This window comes from Pomacea canaliculata, linkage group LG14 (assembly GCF_003073045.1).
Source record: "Pomacea canaliculata isolate SZHN2017 linkage group LG14, ASM307304v1, whole genome shotgun sequence".
NCBI classification, from domain to species: Eukaryota; Metazoa; Mollusca; class Gastropoda; order Architaenioglossa; family Ampullariidae; genus Pomacea; species Pomacea canaliculata.
In genome coordinates, this window is record NC_037603.1 from 17,035,445 (window position 1) to 17,052,276 (window position 16,832).

Sequence of the window (16,832 nt, forward strand, 5' to 3'; positions counted from 1 at the left end):
AACCATCAAAATTAGACATCAAAAAATCAACCATTACAGTTTTAGTAACACAATAGAAAAATATGTATAAATAAAAGTAATATAAAGAAACAGATTACAAAATAATTCATTAAGAAATGACATTTTCCCCACACTCATAATTCACCATCTGACACTGAATTTAATCAACTTTCATTTTCTCTCTCCATATATTATTGAATATTGACTTTTTGTTTTTATGGTTCTAAAAAACAGATCAATTGAAGCTACTACTTATACTAAAAGTTATAGATTGTAGAATAATAAATAATAATAAGCATTATACACCATTTATAGTGAACTCAGTACATTTGAACAAAACAGCAGTGTACGAAATGATAGGGGTAAGGCATTTTACACACTGGGGTCAGAGGAGTTAAGCAGTGTCCAGTCTGTGTCCTATGGCATGATGCACACATAAAAATTATGGTTCATTGGTTGAGTTTTATTCCGTGCTAACAACTAAGGCTAAATCATGGCAAAGAGAGACTTTCACTTCATCAAAATGCTTAAAAACAAGATGCCCAGATTATACATTAGCAACACCAATAACAATATAAACAAACAAGAAGAAAAAAGGATGATATGAAAGAGAAATTAATGTGTTAAAAAACTTTGTAGTACCTTAAAAGGCCACTATTATACCTGAGGCTGTGAGTAAAACAGCAAAGTGTCCCTGATACAGGGACAAACATGGGGATTAGCCTCATAAAAGATGAGAATGCGTGACTACTATGTACTACCTTCAGTCCTTCTATATGGATCTGAGACATGGCATATGACAAACACCATCACTACCAAGATTCAGACATTCGTCAAAAGATGTCTGTGCCACATCCTCAACATCAGATGGCCCGAGAAGATCTCCAACATAGACCTGTGATAGAGGACTAACCAAAAACTTGCCAGCCAAGACATCAAGAAGCGGAAGTAGGATTGAGCAGAAGACTGGCAAGTAGCCCAGACTCCTGGTCTATTCAAACGCTGGGATGCCATCACGGCCACGGGCACAACTGAAAACAATTTCCTTGTTGTGCTGAAGAACTACATGAATGATATGAAGCTGGACCTTAAGAGTGAACACAACAGTAAAAAAGAGCTTGGAAAGCAGATAGCAAGTCTGAATCACAAGGCTAGCAAGATGGAACAAGATAAACTGAAAACACCTGTTCCAAAGACAGGGTGGAGTTGCTGTCACAGCCACAAGTCCACCACGTGGAACACTAAAGCCATCTGAAAGATAGAACAGAATCCAGGATAGTCAGAATTTCCTAGAGGCATTGGTAGACCTTTTTGCTGTCACCCCATGCCATACCTTCCTTTATGTTACAGTGCTGGCTCTCAATCCAGTACTCCCTAAGCTGCCTTCATTCCTTTCTTGATGGTACACTTTACGGTTCACTTCTTTGTATTTGGAAACTGCTTCGGGTTTGCTTTTCCTTTCTCTCTTCAAAGCCCTACTTTGGTCACAGAGATCTAGGATGTTGCTTGTGACCTAATGTTGTTTCTTCTTTTGACACCCTAAAACTTCCGGGCTGTTGACAGTAGCATCTCTTTGATTTTTCCAGCTAGGGTGTATATATCACAGTCCACCAAGTTCAGAGCAGTGAATTTACCTCTGACTGTGGCCTTAAAGATCTCTTCGATGTTTGGGTCTTCTCCCAAAGTGAATTCATGGTGTGTTTGAAAGGCACTTTACTTTCAGCCTCCCATTCATAAAGATAAGGTCATGGTGACTATGTCAGCGCCTGGATATGTTCTCATATTGACCTTCTAGAATTGGTTTTGAAGTCTAGGCAGAAGGATGAAGATCTGATTATGGACCAAACCATCTTGAGAATTCTAAGTGGCTGTCCTTGATTTTTTGAGGGAATGTAAGGTACTGGCTCAGGTGAGCTAATGGCCCTGCACAAACTCTAAATGTCTGAAGCTCCTGTCACTGATTATTATTATTTCACCCACCAATCCTGCCCATTGCATTCCAGTCACCAAGTTCAATGTGGATGTCCTTTTTCCATGTTACCTTGTCTAGTTGTAGAACTCCCCTACTTTGTTGTCTTTATGTGTGGCAAATGTGTCAGAGATTATACTTCAACAATGGTGACATCTCTTGCTCACCAAAGGAGGTAAAATGATTAGATGCAGAAACAGAACAGAATCAGCAGCTGAGTCCCCAGATGTGTGATGCCGAGTTTATGTGGATTTTACTGGTAATGTTATTGTTTTTGGATGTGTGGCTTTCTTGTCTCTTTGGGGTGTAGTACATTTCCTATGTTGTACTATGCGCTTGTGGGCATGTGATGCTTCCAAATAATGTAGGGTGTGCTGCTTCTGTTGACTGCATGGCATCTCTTTTTATTGACATGATTTTGGAGTAAAATTATTGAATATGGTGCACACACATCTAGCCCACTATGTTTAATTGCTGAAGGTGCTGCACATATTTATATACTGTGCTGTAAATGAATTAACACTTAAAACAATAGCAAGATATAAAAAATGGAAATGTAAATTCAAGGTCAAAATGAATAACTTACCAGATCAGGATCACTTATAGGGTCATTTCTACTGCGTTCTGCTTCTTCAATCTGCATCTTGCGGATGAGTGCCTCTTGCCTCTGCTTCTGCACTTGTTCTTCAACCTCTCTTTCAATTGCTATCAAACGTTCCTGCATGCATAACAATTTATTTTACATGATATTAGGACATATTCATTCAAGTTCTATATTAACACAAACCCAAATTAGCACAAACAATCACACATTCATCAATAAATGTGTGTCCCCACTATATGTACAATCAGATTATAAGTGAAATGTCAGGCAGGTTTCCTGGAATGTCTCACACCTCCAAATAATGATCTTAAAGAGTTGTTGATTTATAATTTCTGATAACATTGGATAATGAAATTGGGATTCCAAAAAAGCAGAAAGAACCAGTTGAAATATGGAGATGTTTCTAAGTAACAAAACCGTGAAGTCAGAACAAATGTCAACAAAAATGAGCCAGTTACCATAAGCAAGGCACACAGCATGTCACTAGCTTCTAGCTAGATGGCTACTACAGGTAGTTCAGCTGACTGCTTAAGTTTTTCATCTAGTTAACACCTGATGATGTTTTGTGCACCAGGCTACAGTTAAATGCAGGATGACAGTGCAAAACAAAATCTGCAGCACTACTGATGGCCTTGATACAACTAATTTACTGAACCCAAAGGGTAATTTTTGCATTGTGCACTAGACACCACAATGACTGCAGCAGCCACTGAACTCATGTCAGGTAAGCCCCTCTTGATAACTGAAATTGACCTGACATAAGCTCATAATCGAAACAAGCTAAGAAAATTTAGTTAAGAGGAAGCATACCTCAAAAGTAATAATACATGACTCAGAAACACACAAAAATCCAGTTAACCTGGTGGTGACGTTCTGCCTCTTCTTTAGCTTTTTTATTGTTCATTTTCTTCCTGAGTTTTGCTTCCTCTTCCTGACGCAAACGCTCTGCTTCCATCCTCTTCTGGTGCTATAAAAAAAACAAAACAAACAAAAACCCAACAATAAAGTAGTAAAAACTAACTTCACATTTTAGAATACACATGTAGATAAATTTACAGTCTTAAACACATCTGGCAAGTGTTCTTTGATCTGGGCATATAGTAATACAACCTATATGAGGTATATAGTGCTGTTTTGCTGCTGAAGGAGGGTGTGTGTGTAACCAACACGTCAGTCTCTAATGGCTGCATAAGGATGGGCTAGTCATTCAAGAATACACAAAGATCGAAAGTGCTGCACAACTGTAGATTTTATTCAGAGTTTCACTTGGCGGCTGGCCTGCCGTCTCGCCACTCTCACTTCCAAACCAAAAAGCCCCTCTCCACTGTAAAGCTACACTACTTATCCCATCCCTGTCGAACGTTCCAGAACCATCTCCCCTTTTTCCCATGGTCTCATCCCAACCTTTCCCTGCCAAGTGGCTGTGTGGTCACCCCCACCCCGCACTGTCTGGTCATGGCCTTCCCAAGTGACTCAGGCAACTTCTGTAACTTCTGGTGTAAAAAATTAGGTCCAGTAGCCAAGGGTGGACAGTTCAAGGCTGACTATTATGTATGCAGCCGGCATGAGAAAGGAACAGTCCTGAAAGCTGTTTGACCTGTACCCTCTACAAAACAAAGACAAAACTTAGTACACTACTAGAGTGCTACACTTACCCGAAGCAAGAAAAAAAATGTTTCCTTTCAATTTTTATTTGAAAGAACAGAAACATCAACCTGAGAATAAAACAGATGTCCCCGTGAACGAATCTCTACAGTCAAATGCAGCATCATATATATATATAGGAATATTTAACCATTTAAACACTGGCTACCAAACAAGTAACCTACACATCCATAAAAATGTTTAAAAGAAATAAGAAGTTAACCGTTAAAACACCGGTTGACATATACAGGTAAACTATACATCAATTCCAATCGTCAAAATGATGCTTTAGCAGATACAAATAGTTACACATTGAACATTGTGTACTTTCGGAAAGTATGTTAGCAATACTACCATTCTGCCCACATAGACAAGAAATGTAATCAATCATAAACTCTATGTTTTAAGTGTATATCAGCAGAATATCATAAACAAATTAAATTAAAAATTATAAATCATATAATCTACATAATGTATTCATGAGCTCCTTACCTCTATTAACAACCGATGATATCGTAACCGAGCAATGATGGTACGCACAGCTGCTTGAATCTGAACAACTGACAACATGCGCTTTTGCACCCATTGTCGCACCAGATATCCACGACACACTTTCTGCAAAATTAATATGACTAAAGGTAAAAATTTACAACCCCAAAAAACATAAGAAGAAACCTTTTAAAGTCATTCCATCTTACTATTTTAAAACCCATATTTAAAGTAACACTATATTTGTGAAAGTAATAAAGAACTCTATTGACAACTCAATTTATCTTTGTAAATAAAAACAGTCACCAAAAGGACAGTAATGGACAGATGGATGGTTCTCGTGGCTATAGAAGTTGGCTAAATTAATAATTATAATACAAACAATAAAAGTATTTCTGTAGTGCATTTCCTTGCCAGCAGCAAGCTCAATGTGCTTTAACATAAGCAATCAGCTTAACAGTATCTCTGTCACACATAAATAAGTACACAGAGCACACAAGAAAAAACCCAGCATCCAAACAGGAGTTGAAGGTATGAGGTTTTACATGTGGAGCAACTAGGGTTATCTTATGATGATTGGTTGTGTGAGTTATGCCAGCATATCACAGGTGGAAAGGGTGAAAAATAAAGACCTCTGGGTGACACAATAGCAACACCCTTAACAATAAAAGTCATAAGTAGTTTATTCAAGTGGCCATTGCCCTTTTTGAAGGGGGAGCAACAACAAAATAATACAATATTACATACATCAATACATGGTTATAGGAGTAGATTTACGAAAAAATATGCATTCATAATTGCTTATTTGTCTTCTATTGTAGATTTTCTAAACTGGGAAGCATAGAAGAGATACAATGCCAGATTTTTAACAACTTTTTCATTTGATGAGGCTAGCAGCAAACTCATTTTGAATTTATTTGGGCTAGTATGCCATTTTTTTGTATGTATCTTGTTCTAAAATGGTGTGGGCTTCACAACATAAAACAAAATGAACTTCATCTTTCTCATTTAATTTACATAATGGACATAAAAGGTCAAGTGTAGTATATCTTCTGTATCTAAAATAATGAACTGCAATGTTAGATACACCCATCCGAAATTTAGCAAGAATTGTCAACAGATAGTTATCAAGGTCTATTTGTAAATATTTCTTGACAGCTCCTGAAGTCCCATAAGTCCGGGGTGTCAAACTCAATTACACAGGGGGCCAAATCTCACATCGTACACAAGGTGGCGGGCCGAAGGTTATTATTTAAGTCCGATAACTTTTTATTGAACAGTAGAAAACTAAACATTTTTTTATTAATTTTGTGTAAACAAAATCATACATTAAAACAAAATTAAAGTAGTAACAAACCAAGGCTTAGCAGTTATTCTTCGTAATTTATTTTGTCAGAAGTGGACGTTTTGACATCTTTTCTTGGCAACAAGTTCGTTTATGTTTGGAGTAAGTTTCTGTGTTGTGGAGATTCTCAGGATGGACTGCAAGTGTACATCAGTAAGACGACTCCTGTGTGATGTTTTGTTGATCTTCATCACAGAGAAAAGTTGCTCACACAAATAGGCTCCATGTTGAGGACTTTAGCACACAACGATTCTTGGTGTATTATGCAGTGATATGCTTTCTACTCCCCACTACAATTTTCTTGGATATGTGACCGCATCCTTCCAATTAGTCCGCTCTTTGGGCCGCACATCGCTGGGGCTCCATCTGTTGTAAGTGCAACAAGTTTGTCCCAGGGCAGGTTCATGTCAGTTATATTGTGACATACGTTGTCAAAAATCTCATTTCCTGTCGTTGTCCCATGCATGGATTTTATGTCTAATATTTCTTCTGTGATATTCAGACTAGAGTTGACTTCACGGATGAAGATGGCAAGTTGTGCGGTGTCCATCGTGTCAGTGCTTTCATCGACTGCAAGAGAGTATGCAACGAAGTCTGCTTTTTTCGATCAGCTGTGTTTTCACATCAGCGGCCATCTCACAAATCCTATTAGCAATGGTGTTTCTGCTGAGGCTTACATTTGCAAACATTTACTTTATGTTTGGACACAAGACTTCACACACTTTCATCATGCAACTCTTCACAAACTCTCCCTCACTGAATGGCTGGGCTGATTTAGCGATCTCCTCTGCCACAATAAAACTTGCTCTCACAGCAGCTTCACTTTGTGATGTTGCTATAGTGAACAATGTCTGCTGTCATCTCAGATTCCTCTTAAGTTCTTCCACTTTCTTTAGCTTCTGTTCTGTATTCAGGCTTTTCAACTTGTCCTGATGTTTAGTCTCATAATGCCGTCTCAGATTATATTCTTTGGTCACAGCTATTGTATCTTCACAAAGTAGACACACTGGTTTACCGCTGATATTAGTAAACATGTAGTCAGCCTCCCATTGGCTTTGAAAGACTGTTTTCAAAATCAACTTTTCTCTTGGCCATTTTAACGGCTAGCTTTAATTTGAAATTTGATTGGTATTGAAATTACAAAAATCCCTTCACTACACAGTGTAATGTTCTCGATCTTTATTAAGTAAATTAACATTAAGTAAAAGTCTTTAGAAAAGTAACAACACGTGCTTAGCTCTGATCATCTGTCTTTGTTCCCAGACAGATGGCGCACCAATACCTACGACTAGTGTTCACACACTACACACAGCTTTCAATTAATTCTAATAAATAATCGCGTGCTCTGCTCTGTTAAGTACTATTTGCTATGACATGTGATGTTATTGCATCAGTATATGTATGTAAAAGAAGATATAATTAGGCAAAAAAGACACAAATCATCAATACACAAGCAGCAATTATTTCAACACCGTGGCTTGCTATTGATACTCGGATACTTATCTCTTTGGCGGCAGTCATTTACTCTTGACGACGCAGGAACTGGACAGTCAGTATTCCACAGTTGGCACTTATCATCCACAGTCCACGTGTATAATTCACAGTTCACACGTATCATGCACAGTTTGCACATATAATTCCAGTTGGTAGGTATATATATAATCCACTGTCCTTGGAGAAGCTATACTCCCACCAACTTGATCTCCACAAGTTTGCTTCTCACAACTTAACGTCTCATCGAGACGACTTCCGCTTGCCAGCCCGCAGAGTCAGACAGTGATGAGTTTCTACTAGTCTGAGGCTGAGCTGCCTGTAAAATTTCATGGCGGGCTGGATGTGGCCCGCGGGCCGGGTGTTTGACACCCCTGCCATAAGTAGAATAAAAGGAAAATCTCTCACTACTATTGATGTTGTCCTCCCACTCTTGCCATCTACACAAAACTTGTCGTTCTTTAAATTTGATTATAAACATTCTTTCACATTGTACCCCTTGATTTAACCACACAACACCCAACTCCAATGAAAATAACTTTCTTTTAATATTAGATACCCAGTTTGATTTGCCTTTTGTATCTAAATCAAATAACATTCTGTAGATTTTACGGGGCAGTCTATCATCATTCATTCTAACTAGTTTCAGCCAATATCAAACACATTTATTAATTGAGTTTATTGTAATTGGGTGTCAATGTAGTTCGCCATACACTAAATCATTTGGGGTTCGGTCATCTAGCCCTAGGAAGAGTTTTAAGGCAAAAAGGTGGACTTCTTCACAATAATGAGATGCCTTGTCTAATCCCCATAGTTCTGCACCATATTGCAATATAGGTTGAACTTAAGCGGCAACAAGTTTCAAAAATACATCTACACTTGTGTTATTATACGATCTAAGAGTTTTCATTATTAAAAGTAAGCCCTTTTTTCCTCTGTTTGCCAAGTCCTGGCATGCGGCTGAGAAGCTAAGCTTAGTAGAGAACAGCAATCCAAGATTTTTGTATACATTAACAACAGGCATTACAATACTGTTATAAGTCCAACATTCTCTTGTTCCTAGAAACCCACCTTTGCGAAAGACTACAATATTACTTATATCTAGATTTACATTCAAGTCCAGGGTAGATGCAGCTGTACTTAAGTTATTCAACTGGTTTTGCAGCCCAATCACTGTTTTGGGTATCAAGACAATGTTATCTGCAAATAGTAATATAAACAGTTCTAAATAATCTAAAGATAAGGAGGCTCCATGCTTTCCATTCTGGATTATCTTGATTGCCATTTCGTTGATAAAGAGGGAGAATAATACAGGACTACATACATCCCCTTGCTTTCCCCCTTAGTACAGTTTATGTAGTCGGTTAACTGTGCTCCACAGCTGATTCTTACTTTTACATTATTATACATGGCTTTCAAAGATAGAAAACAGCTTGCTTGGGACCCCGTTTTTTAACAAAACATGCCATAGTAAACTTCTGTTTATTGAGTCGAACGCTTTTTCAAAGTCAATAAATGCTACGTTATGACTGAGAGCAAACTGTTTTTGAATCAAACCCAACAGAGTAAACATATGGTCCACAGTTGAGTATCCTTTCCTAAAACCTGCTTGGTATTCCCCCACGACCTGTTTTTCATCCATCCAATCATGCAGTCTACTGTTAATTATGAAACCATACACTTTACTAGCTACATCACAAATGGAAATACCCCTATAGTTGTTAGGGTTACTCCTATCTCCTTTTTTAAATAAAGTTATCATTATTGACTCTGTCCATTTTTTTGGAAAAACACCCTTATTCGTTAAAAAAATTATGGAGAAAAATCTACTACAATAGAGCATGAATGTTTTAAGAGTTCACCAATCATCATATATGGGCCTGCAGCTTTATTATTCTTAATTCTTCGTAGAGCATGCAATACTTCTTCTTTTGAAATTGGTTGGTCAAAAATGTTGTCGTTAACTTCTGGTGTATCATTGCTAGAGCAGCCAATGTCTTTATCAAGTAGTTTTTAAAGTGCTGATATCAGGTATCAAGGGAAATCTTGTTGTTATAATTACTACCTTTGTAGACATTTATGTAGTGTGGTCCAAAACGTTTGCTGGTTTTTTATGGCAGACTTTAACTTATGTATTATAGTTTCATTAAATAACTTCTTTTTTTTTCCAGTAAGTTCTTATATTCTCTTCTTATTTTACAATACGTATGTCTGTCATCCTCATGAAGTGTTTTTTTTAAATGTTTTAAGGGCTTTCCAAACCACCTGTCTTTCTTTTTTACATTCATGGTCAAACCAATTGTCAGTTTCTTCTTTTCTACAAATATTGACACATTCTCCATTCACTTGGCATTTTCCTTAATACATCCATTAAATAGGTTCAAAGCCCCATTTATGTCTGTGTCTATCAATTGAATTGCCTGACTTTAATTGCCTGGCGTTTCCTCTTCACTGTCGTCATCCTGAAGGTATGGCGCCTCCCGCAGTTGAATGTCCTTTATCTTGGAGTATACCAAATGATCGTCTAGGTACACAAGAAGGACTGAAATTAAAAAGTTCGGCATGGTGGTCTGCATTAACCTCTGGAAAGTGGCTGGTGTGGACGTCACGACCCATTGGCATCCTGGAACGGGCGTGTTGCCAGCGGCCCTAGCCAGTCCTTTTGTTGACAATGTCTTCTCAAGATGAGCTTCATGCATGGTTGCCTGTACTGCCTGCGCCACATCTGCGGTAGAGTCCATTATCTGATCAAAGACGTTCTTCCCTAGTAGAAGCGACACGCGTCTCCTGCGCTCACTTGTGACCACATCGACCAGGTCCTTGACCACCAGGATAGGAACGTCCTCAGACGCTGGCCGTAAACATATCCACCACCGCCACTCCTGAGTTTGTTTTAGCTGTAAGTCCTGTATGTGCCCTCGTGCCCACTCGTCAGTGACCGTCGTTACCTCACTGCCGGTGTCGAGCAACGCCATCACTCAACTGCCATAAATGACAACCTCCGCCGTCGGACACTTTCCAGTCAGGCCAGCTACACTTTATTTCCCTGTCATCCTGTTACGGAAAACGGGGGCAGTCACTTACCCTGACCGGTCGGGCTGCAGTCCTCCGAGATGGTGTCAATCGCCGCCACTTCGACGCTCTGCGCCGCCTTCTACCTCGCCTGCTTAAATTCTGGAGCTTCGCGGTGTATTCGTCGACCACCTCATCACGTTGCTGTGGCACTGATGTCGACATCTTTCCGTTCGCCGTACGCCTCCACTAGGACACCCAAGATCTTTCTCGGCGTATCTCTTGTGTCATGCGGAAGCATCATAACTCGACGTCTGGCAGGTCCCTCCAGCGAGCTCAAGATGTAACCACGAGCCGCATTCTGACACATCGGGTTTATGGCGAGAGCTAACTCGACCTCTGTTTCAATCTCGTCGACACTCGTTGGTCCACCGGCAAACTACTGAAAGCGGACTAACTAGTATGCTCGTAGAGCCTCTGCCCACCCAATGGATAGCATCATGGTCCTCTCTATGTACTAATCTTCTGTCGTGGGCTTCTGCCCGTGATGAACAAATGTTTCTTTTTGTTCAGCAGTGCTTTTAGGCCCTTGGTCACCCAAGGTTTGTTGTTAGGATAAACATACACTGCTTTGATGGACTGGTGCAATCAACACTATTTTACTCCTCACTTTTACTCCTAACTGTGTGTTAAATGTCTGTATGGGTATGTGAGCAAAGACAAATTTCTGCCCTGGGTCTCCTGGGCAGACAATAAAGTCTGTTTTGATTTGATTTGATTTTGATTAAACTATATAAAGTCTCTTCTTTATTCATATTAGTTATAAATAAACTGATTGACAACTGGGTCATGTGAAAGTCTATCTGACATAACAGAATGGCTATCAGGTACAAGTAACTCTGTGATAAAGTCAGCATCAGTAGTATCATTATTATTCAAGCACCCAGTCCGACCATTCAAATCTCAAGCTACAATGACATGTACATGTATCCCCATTTTCTTGCATACACTCCACCAAGCATTCTTCGATGATGGAAATACCATTGTTAATACCAAAGTATGGGTAAATGGGGGGGGGGGGGAATTGGTGTTTTACGCCGTATGGGTAAATGGGAGAGCCTTCAGGTGGTACATAATGCACATATATAAATAATATCATTATCAAGATTAAACACGATTTTGTTAATTCGAAAAACAATCAGATTATGAAAACTTGTGTCTAATATATGGAATCAGGTTATTGTTAATAAGACTTAATAGATCTCCCGAACGACAACCTTGGTTATTAAATTTAATAGCCGGTTTGTAGAAAAAGTGATAATTTGAAAAGATTGTAGAAGTAAAGTTTTCCATAAATGTTTCAACAAGGCAAATAAAGTCAAATGACATTATGAAAGATAGGAAATCACTGTTCATTAATTTACCTTGCAGTCCACATACATTCCAATGTAGAAAGGAAAGCTTATTATGTATGCCAGCACTTTTCATCACCACTGTTTCCACTTCCACAATCAGGGTAACGCATTTGTTTTTGTCTGTCTTCATTGGGATCTATGTCCTTGGACTTGTAAACACTCTCACACGACCAGTGAGTAACACCAGGTATACTCGATGGACTCTCGTCTCTTTTATCAGTGGAAGCGGAATGATCAGCAGGGCGGCCAGAATTTTCTTTCTTCAGTAAGGGTACCCTTTGCAGCAGCAAAGAATTTCTTCCCATCAATGTACAGGTGATCAAAAACCATTTTCACCCTTTTTCCTTCACTTCTCACTTTCTCCATGTGTCAGTCAGTCAGTTTGGCCTTTCGCCCCTCCTGGTGCATAGGCCATCGACTACAGTCCTCCAACGCCTCCTGTCCTGGGCTACCGTCACCAGCTGCCCCCATTCGAGTCCGGTGAGCTTGGTGTCGGCGGCGAGGTCCCGTCTCCAGGTGTTTCTCGGCCTTCCTCGCTTTCTCTTTCCCTGAGGGTTCCATGTCAGCGACTGTCTCGTGACGTTGGATGCTGGCTTCCGTAGGGTGTGCCCTAACCAACCCCATCGTCTCCGCAGGATTTCTTCCTCCATAGGCTGCTGTTTTGTTCTCTGCCACAGGTCGGTGTTGCGTATTTTCTCTGGCCAGTGAATTCTGAGGATTCTACGCAGGCACTGGTTCATAAACGTTTGAATCTTCTTCATTGTGCCCTTGGTCGTTCTCCACGTCTCTGCTCCGTATAGTAGGACTGACTTGACGTTGGAGTTGAAGAGACGGATCTTGGTCTTGTAGCCGATGTTCCCGGAGTTCCAGACCCTTCTAAGCTGTATGAATGCGCCTCTTGCCTTGCTAATCCTCGTCTTTATATCCGCATCTTCATGCGTGGGGTCAGTAATTTCCTCATTTCACGCACCTCCGATGATAAGTCTTCTCCAATAAAAATTTTTGATCCTTTTAATTTGTACTTAGCTTTCATGACATTTACTCTGTAAATGATGGGAGAGTTGTTCTTGTTGTTCAGTCTATGTACCCGATCAAACTCTATATTGTCTGGAATTTCAAGTTTGTTTTTAAGAAATGTACTCACAATGGCTTCACAAACGTCTGGCGTTTCGTTGTCCTTCTTAGGAAAACTGAAGACTAGTAGGTTGTTCCTCTTTGATCTACCTTCGAGATCGTCGATCTTCCTGTCCGCTCACTCAATTTTCTCTGTAGACATTTGTTTTTTGTTTTTTATTCTTGGAGTTGTTGAAGCTCCTGTTGAATCACAGAGTTTTCATGGCGTAATTCTTGCATTTGCGTTTGGAGAGTCGAGCTTGAGTCGTTTAACCTTTTGATATTATCTTTGACTTCGTCGAACTTGGCGTTCATGTTCTGCAGCACTGACATAACATCTGATAGGGTCGGCTCTGGTCTGTGCTGTGTGTACTGCACTATCTGCCCTGTCTGCACTTGCACTCCTTGAAGCGCTGGCAGTAGCTAGTCGTGTTTGTCTCGTCGTGTCTTTACCAGTGGGACCAGGGTTTGGCTCCACATCGCCACATAACATGAGTAGAAGCGAGAGCAACATACCGAACACTGCAGCATCTGTTCGGGACTTCAACGTAATCATGGTGAACAGCACAGACAGTTTTTGTTTTGCTCTCTTCAGCAAAAAGTCGATGAATATTGATGTAAAAGATCCACAAACTCTTCGAAAAACAAGGTTGTCTGAAGGCATAATTGTAGCACACTTTACTTTTTGAAACTGGTCAAATTATTATATAATAAATAAAAATAGCTGTTATGAGAAGAAAGCAATCGAAAACACATCTTGTCGCTTCCGTGAACCGTGTTCACCCTCTCCCCCCTCCCTTTTTAACAATAAAAGCAAACATAAGAAACAAAAATATTATTTAAAAGGATAAGTAATATGTTAAAATGGAATTTTACTTCCTGGACCACTTTTAGTTTTGAGTCATTTACATAAATAGATGGGTTTGGAAACATGATATGCGGTTTACAAAAGTGAACATAGGCCGCCTTTGTGGCAGAGAAATTGAAGCCATTTTCTGTCACTCATTTCTGTACAATGTTAACACACAGATGAAGACGACATTTGAGACATGATAGGCTTGGTTGTGTTTTACGTGGTGCCAGCAAATAAGGCCATATAACAGCAAGAGAAGGTAATGAAAAACAAAAACTCCCTGGTGATATAACAACATCCTTAATTATAAAAGCCAACATAATGAACAATTGTTTCTTAGTGTTTAAGGCTATATCATGGTGAGAAAATGTATGGAGACATTAAAAGGTTAGGAAATAAAATCCCTATGTGATACAGTAACAACTTCCTTATCAATCAAAATCAACATAATGAACAAGAATAATATAAAGGGGCAAGTAATATGTAAAAAGGGGTGTTGTAACCTAAAAAGCCACCTTAAACCAGAATCTAAGAACATAAAAACATTAAATCTGATGGTAAAACCTTATCCTCCTTGAAAGTGAAAAGAATAACTGCCAATGGGATGGACCTAAACAAGAAAAACAAAAAGTCTGTTGTAAAAAGAATTGCTGGCGGATACTCTGAAGACCATGCACAACAGTAAAAAGACCTTGGAATCAAGGACAAATAATAAGTGTTTCTAGTTTCTAGTGCAGTTCAAATTCACACAGGATTCATCTACTTTTGTCGTTCCAAAAGACAGCTAACAGAGCACCATGGCTGTTCTAGTGGAAATTCTTGATTTCAACACAGGCCTTGCTATAAGCATTGCCTCAGTGTTGTTGCTGAAGAGGCTTTCTGTGAGACGACCTGCAGGTGTAACTCCAGAACCCAGGTTGGCTGTACTGCTGCTGATGAAGAAGAAAGATCCTTGGCAGCAATTCTCAGCATGGCGATGACAGTATGGTAACATGATCAGTCTGTACCTGGGAAGCAAGCTGGTCGTGGTGTTTAACAGCTACACAGTCATAAGGGACACACTAGTAAAAAATGCCGATGCCTTCTCCGAGAGGCCATATAGTTTTCTTGAGGATAGACCAACAGCAAAGGCGTTGTTGACACTTCTGGTGTGGTGTGGAAAGACCAATGAAAAGTTACTCTAAAAATCCTACGTGAGCTAGAGGTAGGCAAAAACGCCCTGGCCGTAAAGATCCGAGAAGAGGTCAAAGAGTACATCAGGGTCATATAAGAGAGCCAAGGTCAGCACTGAATCTAGCCCACTTGACCCAGGCAAGCGTGTCAAACAACATCTGCTCCATTCTCTTTGGCAAATACTTCAAGTATCATGATGATCTCTTTAGAAATAACATGGTGTTTGGCAGATACATGATCCCTAAAGCCACTTTAGTTATCCCCAACCTGGATTCTGTGATGAGACCTCCTAAGATCTCGGTGTCCCCCAACAGAATCCGACCGTTTCATTGGAGAGGATGACTGTGGCAACCCAAAAAAGTTCATTCCCTTCTCTATAGGTCAGCACGTCTGTTTGGGTGAGATGCTAGAATGGAACTATTTATTTATCTGTCAACAATGGTACAACACGTCTGATTCCTGCCTCCGGAAACTGGAGAGCTTCCACCATTGCAAGGCCTGATGAGATTTTTCTATTCTCCTGAAGTTCAAGGTTCAAGCTGTGCCTAGGATGTGTTCCACAAAAGAAATATTTGAATAAAAACAATAACAGACCTGACATTACTATCTCAGAGGGCACCAAAACACATCTACAGTGATTCTATAATTGTTTTTGAGATCAGCATCCATTCTTATTATGTTTGTGTGTTTTCCTTTATAGTAAAGTCCTTAGAGCCCGCCTTTAATGGTGGGAAAAGCTTAGGGGAAAAACCTCCCAAGTGATATAACCATAACATTGTTTTTTTAAAAGTCAAAGAAAAAAAAACAAAAAAAAAACCAATATGTGAAATAGTGGATCAAATGTAAAAAGGAGTGGTGAAGCCAAAAAAGGCCACCAACAAACCAAAAATCAAGAGAAAATAATTATCACAATATAAAATTTCTTAAATTTCATGGTAAAGTCCTATCCTCCTTAAAAATGTAAAGACTGTTGCCAATGGGACGAACCTGAACAAAGAAAACAAAGAATTTTCTGCAAAAAAATGCCAACGAATAGTCTGGAGCTCAGGACAAACGATCTGATGTGTACCACACTAAAACTTCCCCTACAGCATGGACAAATAGGTGGTCCTTGCATGGTATAGGTATGTCCTAACTTTAATCTAGCAAGGACTACCTCCTCCCACCTCACAGGATGGCATGAAGGAAGGCGTCAGAAAGACAGGGAAGGGTGGCATAAAATTTATTTTTGCCCAGACTGTCTGAATGGCAATGAAATAGGGACTGAACGCAAGCCGAAAAGATAGGTTTACAGTCTGATATAGTCTGATACAGTCTGACTATAATTTGCCTGGGGACTGACATGCAGCTTTGGCAGCCTGGTCTGCTTAAGCATTGCCTGAGATACCAGCATGGCCAGGAGTCCTAATAAAAACCGTATCCTTGTTCAGCTGAATAAGTGCTGCATGAATTTTATGAATCTGGATCACAAGAGGGTGGTCAAAATCTTTGGAAAGAAGAGCTTGGAGGGCAGAATGAGAGTCTGATATAACGAGGGATGAGAGCAGCCGAGCTGGCTCCACACCCTCCCTTACGGGACCAGGCCCCTTCGACATTCTTTCTCAAGCAAACTCTCTCCTAATCTTCGCTATCTGAAGATTCCTCCTCTCTGGTGCTTTCATTCCTTACACTCCCCACCCACCATGGAGTCCAACAAGGGGATGCGACCGAGCGGTGTCAGACAT

The 16,832-nt window shown here is 39.8% G+C and overlaps 1 protein-coding gene across 3 annotated transcripts in view; it reads right to left on the reverse strand.

Annotated features, from left to right (window-relative positions):
* Positions 1 to 16,832, reverse strand: part of LOC112554850 (myosin-VIIa-like) — a 183,678-nt gene that overhangs the window by 88,662 nt on the left and 78,184 nt on the right. For all 3 annotated transcript variants that reach the window (XR_003097330.1, XM_025222903.1, XM_025222905.1), the window contains exons 18-20: positions 4,710 to 4,832; positions 3,433 to 3,540; positions 2,556 to 2,687 (exon numbers count right to left, since the gene is read on the reverse strand). Coding sequence is in view for 2 of the 3 variants with exons in the window: in XM_025222903.1 (XP_025078688.1) it covers positions 2,556 to 2,687; positions 3,433 to 3,540; positions 4,710 to 4,832 (363 nt within the window). In the remaining variant the exon portion in view is untranslated. The remainder of the gene's footprint in view (positions 1 to 2,555; positions 2,688 to 3,432; positions 3,541 to 4,709; positions 4,833 to 16,832) is intronic.